The 21,183-nt window shown below is 39.7% G+C and overlaps 2 protein-coding genes across 4 annotated transcripts in view; one reads left to right on the forward strand and one right to left on the reverse strand.

The window, feature by feature from the left end:
* The window catches only part of NEMF (nuclear export mediator factor), a 54,625-nt gene extending 45,635 nt beyond the window's left edge, over positions 1-8,990 (forward strand). For 2 of the 3 annotated variants that reach the window (XM_086709813.1, XM_086709812.1), the window contains 7 exons: positions 1,626-1,703; positions 3,238-3,435; positions 5,026-5,061; positions 5,968-6,068; positions 6,165-6,208; positions 6,288-6,367; positions 6,643-8,990. In XM_086709813.1, coding sequence (XP_086565939.1) covers positions 1,626-1,703; positions 3,238-3,435; positions 5,026-5,061; positions 5,968-6,068; positions 6,165-6,208; positions 6,288-6,367; positions 6,643-6,720 — 615 coding nt within the window. In that variant the 3' untranslated portion in view covers positions 6,721-8,990. The remainder of the gene's footprint in view (positions 1-1,625; positions 1,704-3,237; positions 3,436-5,025; positions 5,062-5,967; positions 6,069-6,164; positions 6,209-6,287; positions 6,368-6,642) is intronic. The other variant, XM_025918630.2, reaches the window with a different exon arrangement.
* Positions 7,955-20,061, reverse strand: KLHDC2 (kelch domain containing 2). The gene is made up of 13 exons (XM_025918723.2): positions 19,765-20,061; positions 16,642-16,721; positions 14,737-14,854; positions 12,622-12,737; positions 12,229-12,310; positions 11,979-12,062; positions 11,388-11,468; positions 11,254-11,312; positions 10,518-10,627; positions 10,059-10,131; positions 8,611-8,698; positions 8,451-8,503; positions 7,955-8,264 (listed from the first exon to the last, which is right to left on the reverse strand). The coding sequence occupies exons 1-13, from the start codon at positions 19,915-19,917 to the stop codon at positions 8,141-8,143; spliced, it is 1,221 nt and encodes a 406-aa protein (XP_025774508.2). The 5' UTR covers positions 19,918-20,061; the 3' UTR covers positions 7,955-8,140.
* Between the last annotated feature and the right edge of the window lie 1,122 nt (positions 20,062-21,183).

The raw sequence follows: 21,183 nt of genomic DNA on the forward strand, positions 1-21,183 counted from the left end.
TGGCTTTAGTAGATAACTACCAGTTTTCTGGAGTACTTCACCAATTTCCTCTCAAGCAGAATATCCGAATTATAATTGTTCTGCATTGTAACATTTGGTGTCGTCAGGGGTCTTTTGGTCATTCAAGCATGTATATACCACAGTCTTATTCTGGCTTTAATTTGTATGACCCTGAATACTAATGATATTGAACACTTTTTCATGTTTATTAGACATCTGTCCTCTTTTTGAAGTGCCCAGTTGTAAAAATTAGGTTGTCCAGCTTTGTCATTAATGTATATGAGTTCTTTGAAATTCTGAATATAGGTCTTTTCTTGGATGTATAGGTTAGAAATACTTTTCAGGCTTCCTTTTTTTATTTTTTTATTTTAGGCAGAGAGGGAGCTCTTGAGCTGGAGAGAGAGGGGCAGAGAGAGAAACAGAATCCCAAGCAGGCTCCATGCTCATCAAGGGCCCCAACACAGGGCTTGATTCCATGACCCTGGGATCATGACCCAAGCCAAAATTGAGTGTCAGATGCTCAGCTCACTGAGCCACCAGGCACCCTCAGTCTTGCTTTTTTTTCATGTGTTTTTGATGAGCAGCATCTGTTAATTTTAATGAAATCTGAATCATCAATCTTTTATAGTTTTTTTTGTGTCCTGTTTAAAGAAATCTTTAAAATTTGTAAAGATTTTACAAGATTTATAAGATCTTGTAAAATTTGTATTGGGCCCCAGCTAAGATTAATAAAGCAAAAATAAAATCTTTGGAGGTGAGGCCTAGATGTCTGTTTTTAAAAATTACTAGACGAAAAAAAAATTACTAGGTGATTTGGAAGTGTAGCCCAGGTAAAAGGTAAAGATTAAAGCCAGTTGGTTGAGAAAATTCAAAGCCTTAAGTGCCTTGCCTTTATCCAGACTAGCTTTGCTGCCTTGTTTCCTGTTCTTCCTCTATATGTATATCCTGACTCCAACCAAATGTAATAATTTGCTGTTAGTATACTGTCCTGTTTTTACCTTATAATCCCGCTTTTTATATAATCCCTGATACTATAAAATTTACTTAAGACTTTCAAGTTTTACTTTATTTCTTCCCCACAGTTCTTGCTTAAGCTGAAAGAAATTTCTTTCTCTGAAGTATCTTAGGAATAATGTTTGCATTTAGAATATGTTGCATTAATTTATCCTTGCTCTTATATGTATTTTTTTTCTACCAGATGGTAAACTCCTTGAGGCTGAGGACTATGGTTTATCCATCTTCTTAGCCTCCATGTTGTTTATTATAATGGTACCTTGCTTGGTAACCATTTCTGACAGAGAATAGGAGCACCTTTTTTTTTTTTTTTTAATTTTTTTTTTTTAATGTTTGTTTATTTTTGAGAGAGAGAGAGAGAGACAGCTCAAGAAGGGAAGGGCCAGAGAGAGAGGGAGACACAGAATCCGAAGCAGGCTCCAGGCTCCGAGCTGTCAGCACAGAGCCCGATGTGGGGCTCGAACTCACAGACTCCAAGATCATGACCTGAGCCGAAGTCAGACACTCAACCGACTGAGCCACCCAGGCGCCCCAGGAGCACCTTTTCTTTACAAACATTTGTTGACATTTTTTAACTGAAGTTTTCCAAGTAAAATCTTTTGATTTTGTAGAGTAAAATGAAAAAAATGAAGGAAAAATACAAAGACCAAGATGAAGAAGAACGTGAACTCATCATGAAATTGTTGGGGGTAAGTAACATCTAAAAGTCTTTTCTTCCTTTGTTTTTTAAGGAGCATCCAGACCACGGCCTATCATATGGTAGGATTCAATACATTTTTGTTAAAATATAGACAGCATTGGCACAAAAACAGACACTCGGATCAGTGGAACAGAATGGAGAACCCAGAAATGGATCCACAAACGTATGGCCAACTAATCTTTGACAAAGCAGGAAAGAATATCCAGTGGAATAAAGACAGTCTCTTCAGCAAGTGGTGCTGGGAAAACTGGACAGCGACATGCAGAAGAATGAACCTGGACCACTTTCTTACACCAGACACAAAAATAAACTCAAAATGGATGGAATACCTAAGTGTAAAGCAGGAAGCCATCAATCCTCGAGGAGAAAGCAGGCAAAAACCTCTTTGATCTTGGCTGCAGCAACTTCTTACTCAACATGTCTCCAGAGGCAAGAGAAACAAAAGCAAAAATGAAATACTGGGACCTCATCAAAATAAAAAGCTTTTGCACAGAGAAGGAAACAATCAGCAAAACTAAAGGCAACCGACGGAATGGGAGAAGATATTTGCAAATGACATATCAGATAAAGGGTTAGGATCCAAAATCTGTAAAGAACTTTTCAAACTCAACACCCAAAAAACAAATAATCCAGTGAAGAAATGGGCAAAAGACATGAATAGACACTTCTCCAAAGAAGACATCCAGATGGCCAACTGACACATGAAAACATGCTCAACATCACTCATCTTAAGGGAAATACAAATCAAAACCACAATGAGATACCACCTTACACCTGTCAGAATGGCTAAAATGAACAACTCAGGGAACAACAGATGTTGGCAAGAATGAGGAGAAAGAGGATTTATTTCGCACTGCTGGTGGGAATGCAAGCTGGTGCAGCCACTCTGGAAAACAGTATGGAGGTTCCTCAAAAAATTAAAAATAGAACTACCCTAGGACCCAGCAATTGCACTACTAGGCATTTATCCATGGGATACAGGTATGGTTTTTCGAAGGGACGCATGCACCCCAATGTTTACAGCAGCACTATCAACAATAGCCAAAGTATGGAAAGAGCCCAAATGTCCATCAATGGATGAATGGATAAAGATGTGGTGTATATATATATACAATGGAGTCTTACCTGGCAATCAAAAGAATGAAATCTTGCTATTTGCAACTATGGATGGAACTAAAGGGTATTAGGCTAAGTGAAATTACAGAAAGACCTATCATATGATGACTTCAGTCGTATGAGGACTTTAAGATACAAAACATATTAACAGGAGGGAAGCAAAAATAATATAAAAACAGGGAGGGGGACAAAACATAATAGACTCAAATCTGGAGAACAGAGGGTTACTGGAGTGGTTGGGGGGGGGGGGGTGGGCTAAATGGGTAAGGGGCATTAAGGAATCTACTCCTGAAATCATTGTTGCACTGTATGCTAACCTGGGTGTAAATTAAACAAATAAATAAAAAACTTTTAAAATATTGACAATATTGAACATACTTACATTATTTTACCTCTATGAATTAAAGTCTGCAGGTTCAAACAAAGAAGAAAAGGGGAAGAAGGGGAAGAAAGGAAAAACAAAGGATGAACCTGTGAAGAAACAGACCCAGAGACCTAGAGGTGGACAAAGGGCTTCAGACAGCATAAAGAAAGAAACTCCCTCCCTTGAGGTTGTAACTCCAGAGTTACAAGACTTGGCTGTAGATGATCCACATGATGACAAGGTAAGGCTACCACACATATGTGGGCTTTTGCTTCATTAATTAGGGCCACTAATCACCTCAGGTTCCCAAAATATGAGGCTTACAAGTGCTAAAACCAGGACAAGTGGTAACTTTATCCTTAATGGAAAAGTCATTTTAGAAATACAACCTAAAAGACTACATTTCCAGGATGTAAGCATAAAAATGGTCATGTTCATAGGTAAGTAATTTATCACAAGCCTTTAGAAAAGAATTGTATGGAGAGGCTTTGATTCTAGTGGGAACTTCGTTAAAATAAGACAAATAATTGGGATTATCTTGAAGAGGAGTAGGAATAAATTTGTGCTACTCTAGATTTTTCTATGAGAATATATGCTGTATTATCTTACATAATGTTGAAATTGCCAAGTGCTCTGGTTGAAAAACCAGTTAGAAGTTAACTTTTTTCCAGTTAAGATGGTTGCCTGAGATCTTGAAATCTTGAGCAAATGATTATTTTATAAAATTGGAAAAAATTTCACTTAGCCTGTATTTTATTTATTGCAGTTAAAGCTTTGGTTAGAATGGTTTGCTCTGTTCAGTGCAGATAATGCTTACAGGGATTCTAAATGTGTTACTGTTTTTTTCCTCTGGACAATGTTACTGTTTAGTGATGTTATAACTCAGTTTGATCCTCAGATTTTTTTACACTGTTCTCTTATTTGTAATTCTGTAAACTGTAAACTCATAAATATTGGGGTGTAATGAATCATACATAAAAAATCTATTTGGAGATAATCTAAGCAAAGCAAAACAAAATTAAACTTACCTTTTTCTTTTATATTTACCTATTGTGTGTGTGTGAGAGTCTCAAGCAGGCTCCATACAGCACAGAGCCCGATGTGGGGCTCAAGCTCACAGTTGGTGAGATCATGACCTGAGCCAAAATCAAGAGTCAGACGCTTAACCAACTTGAGACACACAGGCGCCCCTAAGCTTACCTTAATAGTGAAAAATTCTTAGAACTGTTGAAAGACTAAAAAATAAAAGTTCTGTTCCCTAGGATTCTCCATTTTCTTTTGGCAAACATCAGATTTAGTTGTAATTTTAAATAGGCATTTTACATTTTACTGTTTTAGCATGTACTCCAAATGAAAGTCCTTAAAAAAAAAACACTTCAGAGAACAATCCTTTTTCTCTTTGAATTGCACTGTTCTCTAAAATATTAGATGCACAGGGGCGCCTGGGTGGCTTAGTCAGTTAAGCGTCCGACTTCATGTCATGATCTCACGGTTCGTGAGTTGGAGCCCCACATTGGGCTCTGTGCTGACAGTTCACAGCCTGGAGCCTGTTTCAGATTCTGTGTCTCCCTCTCTCTGACCCTCCCCCGTTCATGCTCTGTCTCTGTCTCAGTCTCAAAAATAAAAATAAATGTTAAAAAAAATAAAATATTAGATGCACAAATTAATTCACTAGAGTTTTGTGACACTGAAGAATACATTCTTGGGGTCCATAACCTGTTGGTTCAATGTGACAATCTTGCTATATTAATATTTTTTTCTCCTCATAGTTTTTAATCATGTGGAATTTCAATTTAAGTTATAGCTGACTTTTAAAATTTTATGTTTGGAGCAGGAAGAGCAAGATCTGGATCAACAGGGTAATGAGGTATGATTTTTGTGTTGGGGTCTCTACAGTGACACACAATGACTACAGTTTAGTTTCCAAAACATTTGACACACAGTTTCTAATTAAAACTTTAGTGTATGTGCTGCCGAAGCAAGCACTACTTAAAACTTTAAAAGCTAAGACAAGATCACAGGCTCTGGAGTCCAACATTCTGGGTTTAAATCCTAACTTTGCTACATGTAATTGCAACCTTGAGCCATTGTTTTTTGTGCTTCTGTTTCCTCATCTGAAGAGTGGGGATAATTGTCCTTAAGAGGAGAGAGTTGTTTTGAAAATACACATGAAGCATTTAGAGAAGTCCATGGAACATAGTAAACACTACTTGAACACCAAGCATCTTGTCTAAGGTTATTCATGTTGCTAAATAAATACGGCTCATCTTATAGGCAGCCCACCAAAGAGCAACTCTAAGAAGGCTAGAAGATTCTTCCTTAAGAACAGGCAAAAGTGTCCAGGGGCGGAGGGGAGTGGGGAATGGGGACAGAAAAATCCCCGTGGTCAGGAACTACTGGTCTAGCCAAAATATCAGTCTCATTTCCATGCAATGGATTTAAATCTATTTGTGGTCATTATTATACATTATTTTTAATCCATAGCAGTTTTCTGCAATGTACTGTTATCCAACAAGTTTTTTCTTTTTCCCTTGTATGTATTTACAAGTGCCATTTTGAAAATCATGTGAGAATTATGCTATGGAAAAAATTTTTAGTAAAGAATAGAAGTATAAATACCATTTGGTCTTAAGACTGAAGGTCTATCGAGGGAAGGGTGGGGGAAAAAGATCAGAAAAAGATAAAAATGATAAAAATATGAGTTGAAATATTAGAGTTTTCCTTTTTCTAGGACTGGTATGCATTTTATAATGGTTTTTCTTTTCCCTTTTAGGAAAATCTCTTTGACTCTTTGACAGGGCAGCCACATCCTGAAGATGTATTACTATTTGCCATCCCAATTTGTGCCCCTTACTCCACCATGACAAACTATAAGTAAGTCGTCTTTAGTTTACTCAAAATAGCTGACATAATGGTTATGAATTGTTTTGAAATTTCTATTTAGTAATACATGTAATTCCTTCTTAAAAGATACAAAGTGAAACTTACTCCTGGAGTTCAGAAAAAGGGAAAAGGTATTTAAAATCTTTTTATGAATGATTTTGATCGCTTCTTCTCTGCACAGAAGTAGAGTCTTCTATTTTCTATTTACAGCTGCAAAAACAGCCTTGAATAGTTTCATGCATTCCAAAGAAGCCACAGCAAGAGAAAAAGACTTATTTCGCAGTGTAAAGGTAAAGTATTCCTCCAGAAGTCTGGAGATGGGTGGTGCAATTAAAAATGTTAGCAGTTATACTTTTCTACTTTTGGTTCTTTATTTAATACATGCCAAGCTGCAGCTCTTGTTTTGGTAGAAAATGCTGTCTTACTAGAAGGAGTAAAATAAGATCATTTCAGTTGGAAATTTTGGAAATGCCTTTCTTTTGACAGCAGAGGGCACATAATTATCATAAAAGAAACATGACTACCATATAGCATGTGAAGATATTCAGCAATTCTCTTTTTTTAGGACACGGATTTATCAAGAAATATTCCTGGCAAAGTCAAAGTGTCTGCACCCAATCTTCTGAATGTAAAAAGAAAATAGCTGAAATGAAACCCTAAAATATTTGAGAAGAGCCAATTTTATAGCCTTTTGGAAGTTCAGAGATGAAAACACACCATGTAACAAGACTTCCGCATTTAAAAATGAACTAAACATTGCCTTGCTATATTCGCCAAAAGGACTTACTGTTTTTTTTCCAGTTTTATAGAGAGGAAACGCGGATAGGATTTCCTAAAATATTTGTGGACAGTTACATGCTAATTGTATACATCTGTAGTTATTCTCCTACGTTTTCTTAAAATTTGGGAGGTTAATACTAAGTTTTCATTTCATGTTGTACAGAAACTGGAGTGAAGTGGCTCAGTTGCTCGGACGCTGACTTGGTCGTCTACCGTGTATAGTGTCAGAGCTCTGTTACAGGCCAATCACAGGTGGTTTTTCGTGTTCTGGTGCGGTGGTGGGGCTTGGGGGCAGTTAAACATTTAGGATTAAGTCTTGGAAGCCTTCTGCCGTTACCTGTACTTGTCAAAAAATATATTAGACCAGATTTAAAATAGACATAATTCAGCCTAAGAAATAACACCTAGAAAAAATGGTATTGATCATTTCCATTCATTTATACAGCTTCACTTTTCATCCTCACTTCTTCCTTGTAATCTCATTCAGTTCTGTACCATTTTATTTTCTACCTCTAGTAATTATCAGCATGTTACAGAGTATCTTAACCTAGGATATCATAAGTGCACTTTTAGGCTTACCACTAAAGACTCCTGACACAGCTTTCTTCTTCTGTCTCCTAACAAATGGAGAATAAAGTCCTACGTCATTTCCATTCTTTTATGAGCTAAAAAGCTGTCACTTTTTAAATGATGAGACAATGGCTACCTACAGTCAATATGACCATTTGCCCCAGCCCCTATACCAAAGCATTAAGGTCAAAGCACTAAACAGCTGTTGGTCCTTCCAAAATTTCTTTTACCAGCTTAGTCCTGTTGATAATGTTTTTCCATTTGAAATTAATGTAAAAAAAAAAAAAACTTTGTAATTATACATATAGCCAGTGTTGTAAATACAACAGACTACTCTTGCTATTTAAAAAAAAATATATATATATATAAATTTAAAAAAATAACATCACCATTTTGATAGTGATAAGAATAATTAGTATGTTTCTATAGCTATATATCCTGAAGTTACCAAAAAGGAAATATAATAACCATTCCTCGGGGTAAAAAGCCAAGTATCATTTTCTTTTGTTTTAATAGAAGACAGTTACTGGTGTTAAATACATTTATTGTAAACTTTAGACACAAAAATAGGTTCTCTAGGCCATTCACATGCACATTAAAACCAAAAAGCTGCAAACTACAACAATGCATATAATTATACAAACGATGCCACTCTCTGATGTTTACAGAATTGCTGTCCATGCAAGGTGATCAGAGGCATTATCTATGAAGCCTTAAGATCCAGAAGTGTTGTTACTACCAAACCTCTGATTAACACTGTGAAGTAAGTGTTTTGGAAGGCAGTTCCACGAGTTGGCTAACATTTCTTTAAAGCAAATGACTGCTTCTAAGCTTAGCCTGAAAGTGGACAAGAGAAAAATAAATTTACTGTTTGAAGAATTACCAAAAAAACAAAAGCCCACTTTGTTTAAAGAACTAGTTTTATCAATGGAAACTTGTCATTGCCTTTAAATTATCTGTAAGCCTGGTTTTTCAAGAGCACTAATTTAAAATAATCTGAGTACCAAGTAAAAAGTTACTTACCTTACAAGAGATTTTGGTTGAACTGAAAATATAAGTATTTCATTACTGTGTGCCTGAAAAATAGAAAATGAAGAACATATTAAAAAGTAAGTACTCCACAAGTTTCAGAAATATGATGAAGTGTCCTTTAATACAGGGTAGTATACTTAGTACAACTTACAGCTCTGTGATGGACAAGGAGGTTATTGGCACATCCACCAAAAACAATGACTTCTCCTTCATCACTGGCACAAGCTGTGTGCCATAATCTAATTTAAAACAAGAGTTTTAAGTTACCCAGACACCAAGTTGACAATTTACACTACGAACACAATGATGAAATAAAGACTAGAGATCTTCAGTACAGACCAAAACCTAATGATGAGCAGCAATTATCTTAAGTAGCAAAAGCTAGAAAAATCTATTAATGTCTGTTTTATCTGGATGTTACCATTTTATCTATCTGGTCCAGTCCTAACTTATGCAATGACGGGTTTGAACTGAATGATCTGTTCTCTAGGTCTTTGTTAGCAATAAAAATCTTACGGGAGATGTGTGCTACATGCCCTCTCAATCTTCTTCTTTTCATAGGCAGGGTCAGTTGACATTAAAGAAAAAATCTGAAGGATGCTGTGAATCTGCCTGACCTACTCAAAGTCTCAGGCCTGGTAATTCTATGGGAGAATTTTTCTGCCAGATGAAGCCTTTATGGCATAAGTGTACTGAAATTAGAGACTTGTGGGGAAATGCAGGCTGACCTACCTAAATATGCTTTGAATACCAGTTGTGACTATATCATTTGCTTTGGCAGTTTTTGTAAGAATTCTTCTTGAGATTAACAAAAATAACTCTTCTTTTTGGGTGATTTGATTTAGTATTTGTTATACAGTGCTCCTACCAATCTAATAGAAAGTTCTGGATTTCCCCCCCATATACATTCTTCAAGGTTTTGAAATTCTCTCCAGTTTTTTTTTTTAAGTGACAAACCTAGAAGCAGTTCAATTCACTGGAGTAAAGACCTTGATTATAAATTTTAACTACATCAATTTTATGATAAAAACAGCAGAAGTCAATATCCAGCCCTGTTTTTCATGCACCATGACAGAAAAGAAAGCATTTAATACAAGGATAGCATTGGTTTTCTTTTCTTTCAAAAGGTTTGATGTTAGGGGCGCATGGGTGGCTCAGTCTGTTAAGCATCTGACTGTTGATACGGGCTCAGGTCACAATCTCACGGTTCCTGAGACTGGGTCCTGCATCTGCACACTGCCAGCACAGAGCCTGCTTGGAATTCTCTGTCCCTACCCCACTCATGCTCACACGTGTGCACTCTCTCTCTCTCTCTCAAACATTAAAAAAAAAAAAGGTAGGATGTTAAATCTTAGTGAATGCTAGGGTGTTTATCATAAGAATAGTGGATGTAATGCAGCCACAATTTCCTCAATCATTACCAGTCTTGTACATCTTTTTTAAGGTTTTAAGTAATCTCTATACCCAACGTGGGACTCAGGGTTGTTTGAGATTAAGAGTCACATGCTCTACTGACTGGCAGCCAGGTGTCCCCAGTCTTGTACTGAATAATTGAAGTCCATAAAGATGTACAAGAATTACTTTTTAAATACTTCATACCTTGGCTTTTCAGTATAGGGATGATTAAACTGTATCCATTCGTTTTTACTGATGCAGTAAGTCCAAGCATCACCTGATTGAAGCAAAGAAAGAAGAGCCATGAAATACGTTATTTTGTCAATGAGACATTCATGTTTAAAGGGCACAGCTTTAGCAAGAAAGGTAATAAACTGTAAGTAGAAAGAGAAAGTAAATATCCTGGTTTTTCCCTGCAGTTAATCAAGTAAGCCCTTTGCATGTCACAACCCTTAGGTGGAGCTTTTAAGGGCTGCACTGGACAGAATAGATGGATGTTATAGTACAAAAACAATTATAGATTTATTATAGGATCAAAAATAATAGCAAACGTCCAACCAACCCTATAGCCTTCTGATACATCTAAAATAGACTGAATTATTTTCTTCTATTTATATATTACATATGAATGATAATGATTTCTTATATTTTTAAAGGACTTACTTAGTGGCTGTTTATCAGTGGTAAATCCTCCAAAGAGAAAGAGATGATCTGAAGAAACTGGTGTTAGTGAATGCCAAGATCGGCCAACTGGGCATATGCCTTGTGGAATTCTGAAAATAATAGCTAAGTTACAATATCTGTGTTTAAAAGTAGCTACTGTTTAATATGGAAAAATATTTAAATTTTCTGTGAAAATTTATACAGAATATTTGACAGAAGAGACTTTAGATTTAAAAAGCTTCTTGGTATTTTTTTTTTTTATTTTTAAATTTTTTTTTTAAATGTTTTATTTATTTTTGAGAGAGAGAGAGAGACAGAGTACAAGTCGGGGAGGGGCAGAGAGCGAGGGAAACACAGAATCCAGGAAGCAGGCTCCAGACTCCGAGCCGTCAACACAAAGCCTGACACGGGACTTGAACCCATGAACCATGAGATCATGACCTGACCCGAAGTCACATGCTTAACCGACTGAGTCACCCAGGTGCCCCAAAAGCTTCTTGGTATTAATAGCTGCATGCTTGGTATTAACTATGTTTTTAGAAGGCAGAGTGAACTTTAGACCTTTTCAACAAACATTGAGCACATGTTGTGGAACAGGAAATCAAAAAATAAAATTCCTTATTTAAGGATCTAGACATCATGTTTATTTAAATTCAGTTATTTACCTGCTTAAATTTTTATGCTAACAGAATAAAAATATTAAAAAATTTTAGAAATTATCTAAAGTGATACATACAATTCATTCCACTCCCACGTATCCAGATTAAGACAGTGAAGATCATTCATTCTAGCATCCTGAAAAAGGATAATTAAGTAATTATCATTTTGAATGACTAATAAGCAAATCATTGAAACTGTTCACAAACTTACTCGATATCTGCCTCCAAACACAAAGCCTTTGTTTCCAACAGTTGCACAGGCATGGGCAGCGCGAGGTGAAGGTGCTTTACCCTATAAAAGTCACAAAAGCAATTTTTTAAAATAAACAGTCTTCTCTGGAGGTGGGATGAGGGTATGCAAGACGCTTGAGCTTTTAAGCTCAAGTGCAGATGTCTAGTCAACAGCAGTACTAACCCTGGGAGCTGTAATTTTAGATTTTGGAGATATATTACTGAATGCACTAGTTAATGGAATGCTTGTTTTTTTTTTTAAAATAAAAAGGTAGCACATTGTAAGACACCTGCGTCAGAGGAAAAAGAAATCTAATTAACTTAACAGTCTACTGCCAGGTCATTTATTTAGTTATAAGCAATACCCCTTAACATCTATTAGATAGTAGATGCCAGGTTAGTCCACACATTCATTAAACTTTTCTGAGGTATGGACTTCTTGGAGAATAATGAAAGCAATGGATTTTCTCCAGAAAAACAAGAATGAACTGTCAATTTTACACCACCTCCCAATTCCCTTTCTCTTCTAGGTAGCCTTACTTTAATAATTCATTATTCTTCAGTAACTCACAGTAGTTATAGGCTGACTCCAGATAAATGTTTCAGTGTCTAAAATATGTACATGATCATTCCATCCTCTTGGGTGACTTGAATTCTACAGAAAATGAGTAAGAATCTGAGTTATTTTTCAAATAATATTTGTAAAATTACATATCCTTGTCTGGTTTATGAACAAGGCAAAATGAACAAGACTAGCACACATAAGATGTATTATTTCAACATACTAAGTACACCATATACAAATATGAAACTTCACTTACCCAAAAAGATGTTTCATCAAATTCAAAAGTTCCCAATACTTTATCTTCAGGTAAATATCCGTAACCTCCAAAAAATATTAACCTGTTTGATAAAAAACCAAGACACTAAAAATTCTAACATCCACAGGTTAGGAAGTTACAAGAAGTTTTTCTTTTGTCATGCTAGGAACTGAGAAGGCATGCTTGACTATATGAAAATTCTTATTCATAGAATAATGCCTACTGTGCCTAATTATGTCTTAGGTGTTGAGTGCTTTGATGTATTAATTCACATAATCCTCATATGGGCCCTAGAAGTTATGTTCTAGGGTTACAGTGTTTATGGGCTATGGATACTTGAATGGCAAACCCCTTTGCACATAAAAACCCAAACCTACGGGGCTGCTAACTCACTTGTTTTTATATACCCAGACACCAAGTTTATCCTTTGATGATGGAGGAATTCCTTGGCAATCAATTCTTTCCCACTGTAGTACTCTGTCTGTAGACCTTGAATCCAGCATGTAGAACTGTCAGAAGCAATGATTTCAGTTAGATTTGGTTATGCAAAAGAAACTCAACCTTGGCATTTAGTTTTGTTGTGATTTATGACTATAGGAATGTCATCTAATTCAGTGCTTCTACAATTGTGACTACAGACTGTTACTGTTCCAAATATACATAAGGAACTTATGCCAGAATATAAATTACCTAAGTCGCTAAGCACCCTGTTGAGCTCATTTTTTTTCCCTAATAGCCACTTTTTTTTAAAATATATGAAATTTATTGTCAAATTGGTTTCCATACAACACCCAGTGCTCATCCCAACAGGTGCCCTCCTCAATACCCATCACCCACCCTCCCCTTCCTCCCACCCCCCATCAGCCCTCAGTTCGTTCTCAGTTTAACAGCCTCATTTTTTTGATGAAGGAACAGAAGTATATTGTGCCTTACATAGGCACTTTGAGTTATGCTAATCTAATTTATGGGTTTGAAGACGGTATCACCAAAAGAATTCAACTTAGCAATTTCACCTTCAAATTCAATTTAACAAACATGTCTTAAGCGCCTACTTAACTCTAGGAGCAAAGGATAAATCTTAAAAGATTAAGTACTGGTCTTTCCAAGGTTTCACATCCAGATACTTGAAGAGACCTGGCCATTATATGTATATCTTTTTATTTCTCCCAAGACTCCTAAGCTTCCTTTTGATCAGACTTAAAAATACCCAACTCTAGCCATTTCTGTCTACCCCTAAAGCCACGGCTTCTTTTTTTCCCCAAGCTGCTTCATGTGGTGTTAAGGTTCTTTTTCTCTTCCTTGCCCTAAAACACACACACCTCCACTATAGCCTGTAGCAGTGCCTCACAAAATCTTTTAGGCACAGAACCCTTACTTCACACAAAATCTTAAGCAAAAGCCTAACTGAAGTAGAGCTACACCTGTTAAGATGGAGGGGTAGGGGGGTGATCTGAAGCCTGCCTAACACCATGATACTCCTCCCACAGGGGTCCCAAGGCATCTCAAAGAAATCCCTAGAGCTCCTAGGAATAGTCTGAAACTTTGTCAGCCATATGCTCCAGTCACACCAAACCACTTAGCATTTCCGTGAACAAAACATTTGCTTATATTTCCGCCTCCTGATACTTGCATCTTGGCTACCTCTCCCAGTTATGATTCTATTCAACCCTCTTGGTTAAAGACTTTACTTATTCTCTTCCTCCATCCTGCCAAACACAATGTCAAGGATTCTTTTTCAGATTTAACAATATTTACTGAGCTATTTTATGAGCCAGGCTCTATGTATCTTCTTATCATATGCTACTGGAACCATCTACTTATTATGTGTATCCCCTCTAGGATGTGAGCACCTAGAGATGGGAACTGTATCATTCGTCTCTGTGTCTCCAATGTCTAACCAAGTCTCAGTATATAAGGTGCTACGTTGCTAAATAAATTTATTAAGAGACTCCCTAAATCATATGCATCTTTCTGATTGATATTTGTGTTTTGCTGGCCTGAGAAAACAACTGTTAATCTTTTTCCTATTTGGAAAAAACACAAAGTCTGAACAACAGTACCTTATGGTACCATATTACAGGAATTTTAGTATATAAAATTCTGTATTAATTTATCCTCATAGCCGAGTGGTGGTCTGTTCATTTTACCCTGCTCCTCATCATTGCATCTTGTTTTCATTTGGTTTGCTAATATTTATCTAACACCCCAGGGTTCTAAGAGAACCACAGCTGCAAAGAGAACAAAGAAAACCCACTCAGGAAATTACTGCAAACAAGTTATCAAAGTTGACTTTACAAAAGGCATAGAGAAATACGGACTTGTAGACAAAATACTAAAATGCACATTCATACCGTTATCAAGGACATGCATGTTTTAACTGGGACAGGAATAAGTATGGGCTAACCTTAGAAATTGGAGGTTGTCTGAAAAAGAGTAAAAACCAACAGGGCCACCCAGGCACCCCATGTTTAGTTGAGCTCTTAAACCACAATCCTTAGAAACACTCACCTTATTCGTATTGCCTCTTGAATGGTGTCCTCCAAACAAGTAGAGCACCCTGTCCACACACACCGCACAGCTTCCTGACATCGAAGGAGGAACATCCCCTTCTGTGTTAATTTTCTTCCTGAGGGCAAAAAGACTGAATGTAAATGTTTCCCAAAAGAGAAGAAATGCAAAAGTTACCTGTTTTTCTTCTATCCCCACAATAAAGGGAAAAAATAAAATGGGCTGGCCGGCTAGATAGCGTCTGGGGGTCTCGTCTACATCTAAAATTAATTCAAAGAAATGAGTTCCTTCCTCTTTGTTCACCCATTCCACAGGCTGCGCCAGCTGACCCCACACACAGGGACGGTGAGAAGCTCTGGAAGCCCAGGAGCACACCATTTTATGTTTCTCAAACTAACCTGCTCTTTATTGATATAACCATAAGTGGCTATTTTGTTTTTGGTTTTGAGTCACCCAGGTACCTAAAAGGAAAACATCCCACTCCTGACCGGTTAATTCCACAAGTGTGTTTTATTTAGTCACCTTTTAGCCATTCAAATGAATCTGATTCAAACCTAATGTACTACTACAGGCACGTGGGTAATACTTTCTCTAGGCCAGGCACTCCTGGGAGTGCTTTGCATGCTTTAAATCCTTCTGAATCTAAAAATGAATCTGAATCAAAAAGGCCTAAGACTCACAGTATTAATAGGACTGTTAAAGTCTTCTGCTCACTCTATCACTTTATGCTAAGCTTTAACTTTGGCAGGCTTAGTTTTACAAATTCCTTATGGGGCTCAATTTTTTAAAAATTCGTAGAATTCCCCTATTAAAGGAATACCATTATCAATTTCTCTCTTGAAAAAAAAAAAACACAACAAAACACAGATGAGCCAACAGCTCAGATCAACACTGATTTGCTATGTACAGAAATAATCCTGACTTAGTTTTAGTTGAACTTTTTAAGAAAATTTTTTCAACATTTATTTATTTTTGAGAGACAGAGGGCAAGTGGAGGAGGGGCAGAGAGACTGGGAGACACAGAATCTGAAGCAGGCTTCAGGCTCCGAGCTGTCAGCACAGAGCCCAAAGTGGGACTCAAGCTCACAAACGTGAGATGGTGACCTGAGCCGAAGTGGGATGCTTCACCGACAGGGCCATCCAGGCGCCCCATTTTTAGTTGAACTCTTAAGATTCTGCCAAGAGCCTCTTTGAGGACCACTGTCACAAGACTGGCAAAAGATCCTTTTCAGAATATCGCCAGTTGTATGGAAGGCAAATTTAACTTCTTTCTTTAAACAAAACACACTATTTTAAAGAGATTTGTATAGAAACTTTAATGGCAGAGCTCATTAAAATAAAACACCACCTTTATTTCTAGCAGATACAATCTAGAAATTATTTTCTCATTTTCCACGTAACAGAAGATCTAACATCTTGAAAAAACATCATATGGAACTTTTATAATATTTTCATTCCAGGATTGGAAGCCTCTATCTACCTCTTTATTTTAGTATTACAATGATACTACATAGAGCTCTGAATACAAGTTTCTTCGAAGGTCATAAAAGCACCAAGTAGGGGCGCCTGGGTGACTCAGTCGGTTAAGTATATTGACTCTTGATTTTGGCTCAGGTCATGATCCCATGGTTCGTAGGTTCCAGGCCTGTGTCAGAACAGAGCCTGCTTGAGATTCTCTCTCTCAAAATAAATAAACTTAAAAAATAAAATCACCAACTAATTACTGAAGAGTTGCTAATGTATCTAAGCTTAGCAGCTGAACCAAACTAGTACAAGGTTGGTTTTAGAACACAGAGATAACTCTGCGTCTTCAAATAAAATAGTTTTATTAGAATGGGCTTCACAGAGTTTTTATTTGCAACCTTACTTGAATTTTTTAGTCCCCCTCATAATATCCACAGTTACCATCTTCCAGTCTCCATGTTGTAGATCCATAGTTCTTCTCTAGGCAGATAAAAGTCATACAATCCTCTGACTTGATTACTCTAAGAAGAATAAAAAAAAATAGCAAATATAAAAAATAATTGGTATTCTAAAGAAGCACTACTGTATATTTTTTCATATCTACCTTGAGATAGTAATAAGAGTTATGAGATGTTAAATGGGTCTTAACAATACAATACTATCAAATGGACAGTCTTCCTTGCTCCAGGCCACATACTCAAAGTAGTGCTTAATATAGATAACCCTTAACTCATGTTTTTGATGCAGCAGGTGCAATGATGCAGGAAGTTACGAAATCTCTAGGAAATCTCTAATGTCACTTTATGCTGAACAGACCATTCACCAGGTTTCAGCTGCATGACTTCAGGAGAGGTAAGCTATGCCACCGTTTGCACACTGAAGACTGTTCTACCGTGTGAGTGCCTGACTCACACTAACACGTGTCGTTTTCTAGCCATTTTTTACTCTCATCCATCCATTCTCTACCAAGAAACAGATGGCACAATTGCCAGTGTGCAATTATTCAGTCAATATGCAAAATTTTCTGTTCGTTGTTCTGCTCCATTTCCCTTCAGATAGTAATTCTTAACAGAATGAGTTTACCATATGCCAGAACTATCTGAACATTATCAACGGATTACTTTCTTTAAAAAAAAAAAAAAAAATTTTTTTAATGTTCATTTTTAAGTGAGAGAGCCAGAGCACAAGTGGGGCAGAGGCAGAGGGAGACACAATCCGAAGCAGGCTCCAGGCTCCAAACTGTCAGCACAGAGGCTGATGCGGGGCTCGAACTCAAGAACCGTGAGATCATGACCTGAGCTGAAGTCGGACGCTTAACAGACTGAACCACCCAGGTGCCCCAATGGATTACTTTCTTTAATCTTCATAACAACCCTAAAAAGTAGTTGAGATTACAAGAAAACAGGTTTTTTAGAGGTAAGTAATTTGCCCAAGATTACTTGGCAAGTAACTGTGGAATCAGCATTCTACCCCCCTTTCCCTGAATTGGCAACTTTAATCACTGCCTGACCTTCCTAGCCTTTGAACCTCCCCACTTTTTGAACAATGTCAACATACGGTGAACAATAACAGTTCATGGAGAATGGGTGTCAGAGTCTAATAAGCTTGAGTACCATACAGAATTAGTGCACGTGGCCTTGTAGACATTTCTCTTTCTATTCCACCACTTAACAAAAAGAAGGCTGGAAGCATGACAGCAGGCTCACCCGGAATAGCTCAGCCTGGTCTGAAGAGGGAAAGGGACTACTGTGTGGGAAGCTAAGGTTTATTGCCCTCAAAAACAATATCCAAGGGCTTTTCAGAGTTCTAGCCAAAATACTGAGGACAGCCGGTTTTGGAACCACTCCACTTCACTGGTCATCACTGGTCATCCTGCCTAAATCCTACACTTCTGGGCCCTCAAACACTCACCATCAGAAACCTTCGTTCCTGAGGTGCCTGGGTGGCTCAGTCTGTTAAGCATCCAACTTCGGCTCAGGTCATGATCTCACAGTTCATGGGTTCAAGTACCACATCCGGCTCTCTGCTGTCAGCACAGACCCTTCACAGACCACTTCGGGTCCTCTGCCCCCGCCCCCCTTCTCTGCCCTTACCTTGATCTCTCTCAAAAACAAACATTAAAAAAAAAAAAATCGTCCTTCCTGACAACCCTTGCTCTCCCCACTCCCCAAAGAAAAGTCCCGTTCCTTCAATGCTGCTGATTTTTACAAACAGAATTATGAATATGTAGTTTAGACCACAGTGTGATTGACTAACAGGTTAACTTTTCTCCAATGGATTGACATTTTAATAAGGGTCACTACATAACTGCCTCTTCCTCCTACCAAGTACCGTCCTCTAACCAGCTATTCACTGGGGGCCGAGGAAAGCATTACAGATTAATTAGGACTGGCAAAATAAGATTTTAAAAAAATGCTTTTGTGGTTAAACTAAATTAGTCAGGACAGCTACAGTGGTTTACTCCATCTGTCTTTTTTGACAGTCATCTCAAAAGTGTTCAGTTATGACCAGGTCAACGTGCAAGAAGCTAAAACCTATGACCAGAGTCATAAAGTCAGTCATCAAGCACACAGGTGTAGTGGACCAGATCTCAAGCAAATGGGGGCAGGGAGATCAATGTTAAGACCAAACGGGACTAAAAAGAGTTAACTTTTGGTAGGAATGTCTCAGAGCAACCCCAGCGAATGAAATGAGCCAGTGCTAGGATATGGATCGTTACTGAGAAGCTCTAATAGCAAAAGGGCAGGAGAACTAGAGAACAAAGTTTAAACAGGAGACACCTGGTAACAAGAAGCCAGTGGTAACAAGAAATGCAACTGGCTCTAAACATTGTTTATGAGCAGGGGTCAGAGAGCTGAACTTGGTAGTTACAATTGTTGCTACTGATTTTTTGGTTGCTGCTGGCGCCTTCTCCATTAGTTTTCTTAATAGGGGTTTCCTCTGAAAATTGTCAACTCTTTCTCAGCTGAAAGCATAACAGCCCTGGAATGTTCAAACAGCAGGGTGATGGCCATCTGCACAGGTGTAGCTAGGCCTCCCGAACTGGCGGGAAGGTTGAATAAGGCCATCCCTGCGGCCTTCGGGAATTCTAGAGAGTTTTCCTACACCCCGATTACTGCCCAAGCGAGCAACGGTATCCTTGGGCCAAAGGACCCCAGCTGCAGAGAATGAAGTGCTCTAAGCGGGCCGACAAACGGTAAGAGTGACCTCACACAACGTCACCTCTCTTACCTCCCACCCGCGCCCCACCTTTTAAAACATAACACGTATCGTAGTCGTGCGCCGCCCAACGTGCCCTCCCCCAAACAACGCTCCAACGTCCACAGCGCCCAGGGCCGCCGCGGGCCCCGTAAGCAGAGGGCTGGAGTGACAGCAGCCCAGGAGCGTCGGTGCGGATTAGGGGACCGGTGAGGAGAAGCCCGCTCGCAAGAAAATGCACCGACGGGCACAGTCGCGACGCGGGGAGGGGGGTCCGGGCGGCCGCTCTGCCCCCACCCCCACCCCCGCCGACCCGGACTTGGGGTCCAGCCGAGCGACGCCCGCCGCGGCCGGCCGCCCACTGACCTTGTAGCCGCCCCAGACGAACATGTGGCGCCCGTCGCCGACGGCTACGTGGCCGCTGCGCTCGGCGGGGCAGGCGAGCTCCATGGACTCATAGCTCTCGTAGGCTGGCCCTGGCAAGTCGTCCGCTCGCAGATCCTCGTTGCCATCAGCCATCTTGAGGCTGCACGTTTGTTCACCAACAATCCCCACACCCGCGCGGGGGAAAGAGACAAAAGAAAAGGCAGAAATGCACGGCGGCGACAGGCGAGCAGATAGGGACGGGGTTAAGGCCGCCCGCTGGCCGCCCGCGCCCTCTCAGCCCTCCTCGGCGAGGACAGCCCCTCCGCTGCCTGGGCTGCGCTGCGGCGACGCGGGCCGGGGGCGCGGCGGCGGCGGCGGCGGCGGCGGGGCCCCGCCGGGCGCAGGGCGGAAAGGGGGTCCGCTTGGGGCCGGGACTAGAATCCAGCCAGCCCGCCCCGCCTCCAGCTCGCCACTCGCCGTCCGCCGCAGCCGGCCCTTGTTTACGCCGCGGCCAGAACCGCCCGTTCCGCTGACGCCTCCTACGGGGCTCCGGAAGCGCGGCGGGCGCTCAGCGCCCCCAGCGCCGGGTCCTCCCGCCGCCGCCGCCGCCGCCGCCGCCGCCGCTGCTGCAGCCGCGGCCGGCCTGGGCCCCGAGATGGTGTGTTGACTGAGCTCCAAACACTCTGAGCCTCCTTTCGCTGCGGGCACTACAAAGATGGGAAGAATAGTAGCCACCTTCTCGCAAAAAAAAAAAAAAATTTTTTTTTTTACTGAGAAATCTTCCTTGTGTGATTGAGGAATGTTTTCCAAGGGTTCACAGTCTGAAAAGGGGTAGTGACATTGTGACATTGCTCAGTGAGTTAGCGGTCTCAGCTTCAAAAGAGAGTCAATGCCCCGCTTTCCTGTGTCCGGGAGGCGTGGCACCTGGCCCTCCCGCGCGGATGCGCGCGGGGCTCCCGACTTCGTGCCACCCCGGCGGTGCCCGCACAGCGGTTCCAGGCACCTCTGCTCGCTAAGCTCTTCTGCTTCGGCAGAGATCTTACTTTCCAAGCCCCGTCTGGAAAATTGTGCTCAAAAAGTATTTCAGAAACCATCATCGCCGAGTCCTTAAGGGAGGATGGCAAATTCTGTTCACACACACAGATACTGCTTTGTTACATTTTGATACATTTCAATTAGGTCAAGAAAAGAATTACTGCAATCTAAACTTAGTCACCTGTAAAATAGGGTTGTACCTGAATGCATCTTAAATCCTTAATGTAATGGTGCCACTTTACTTGGATGTGTTTGGTGAGAGGAGTGTGCTTTATTATCCTGTCTCTTCCCCATCTTCACGCTGCTACCACTGCTTGGAAGGGATACTTTGAACAATTAACACAGGCTTTCCTCACTCAGATTTTCATAGCCTAAAAGTCCTTC

The sequence above is a fragment of the Puma concolor genome, chromosome B3 (assembly GCF_028749965.1).
Source record: "Puma concolor isolate L17-30 chromosome B3, mPumCon1.1.hap2, whole genome shotgun sequence".
NCBI classification, from domain to species: Eukaryota; Metazoa; Chordata; class Mammalia; order Carnivora; family Felidae; genus Puma; species Puma concolor.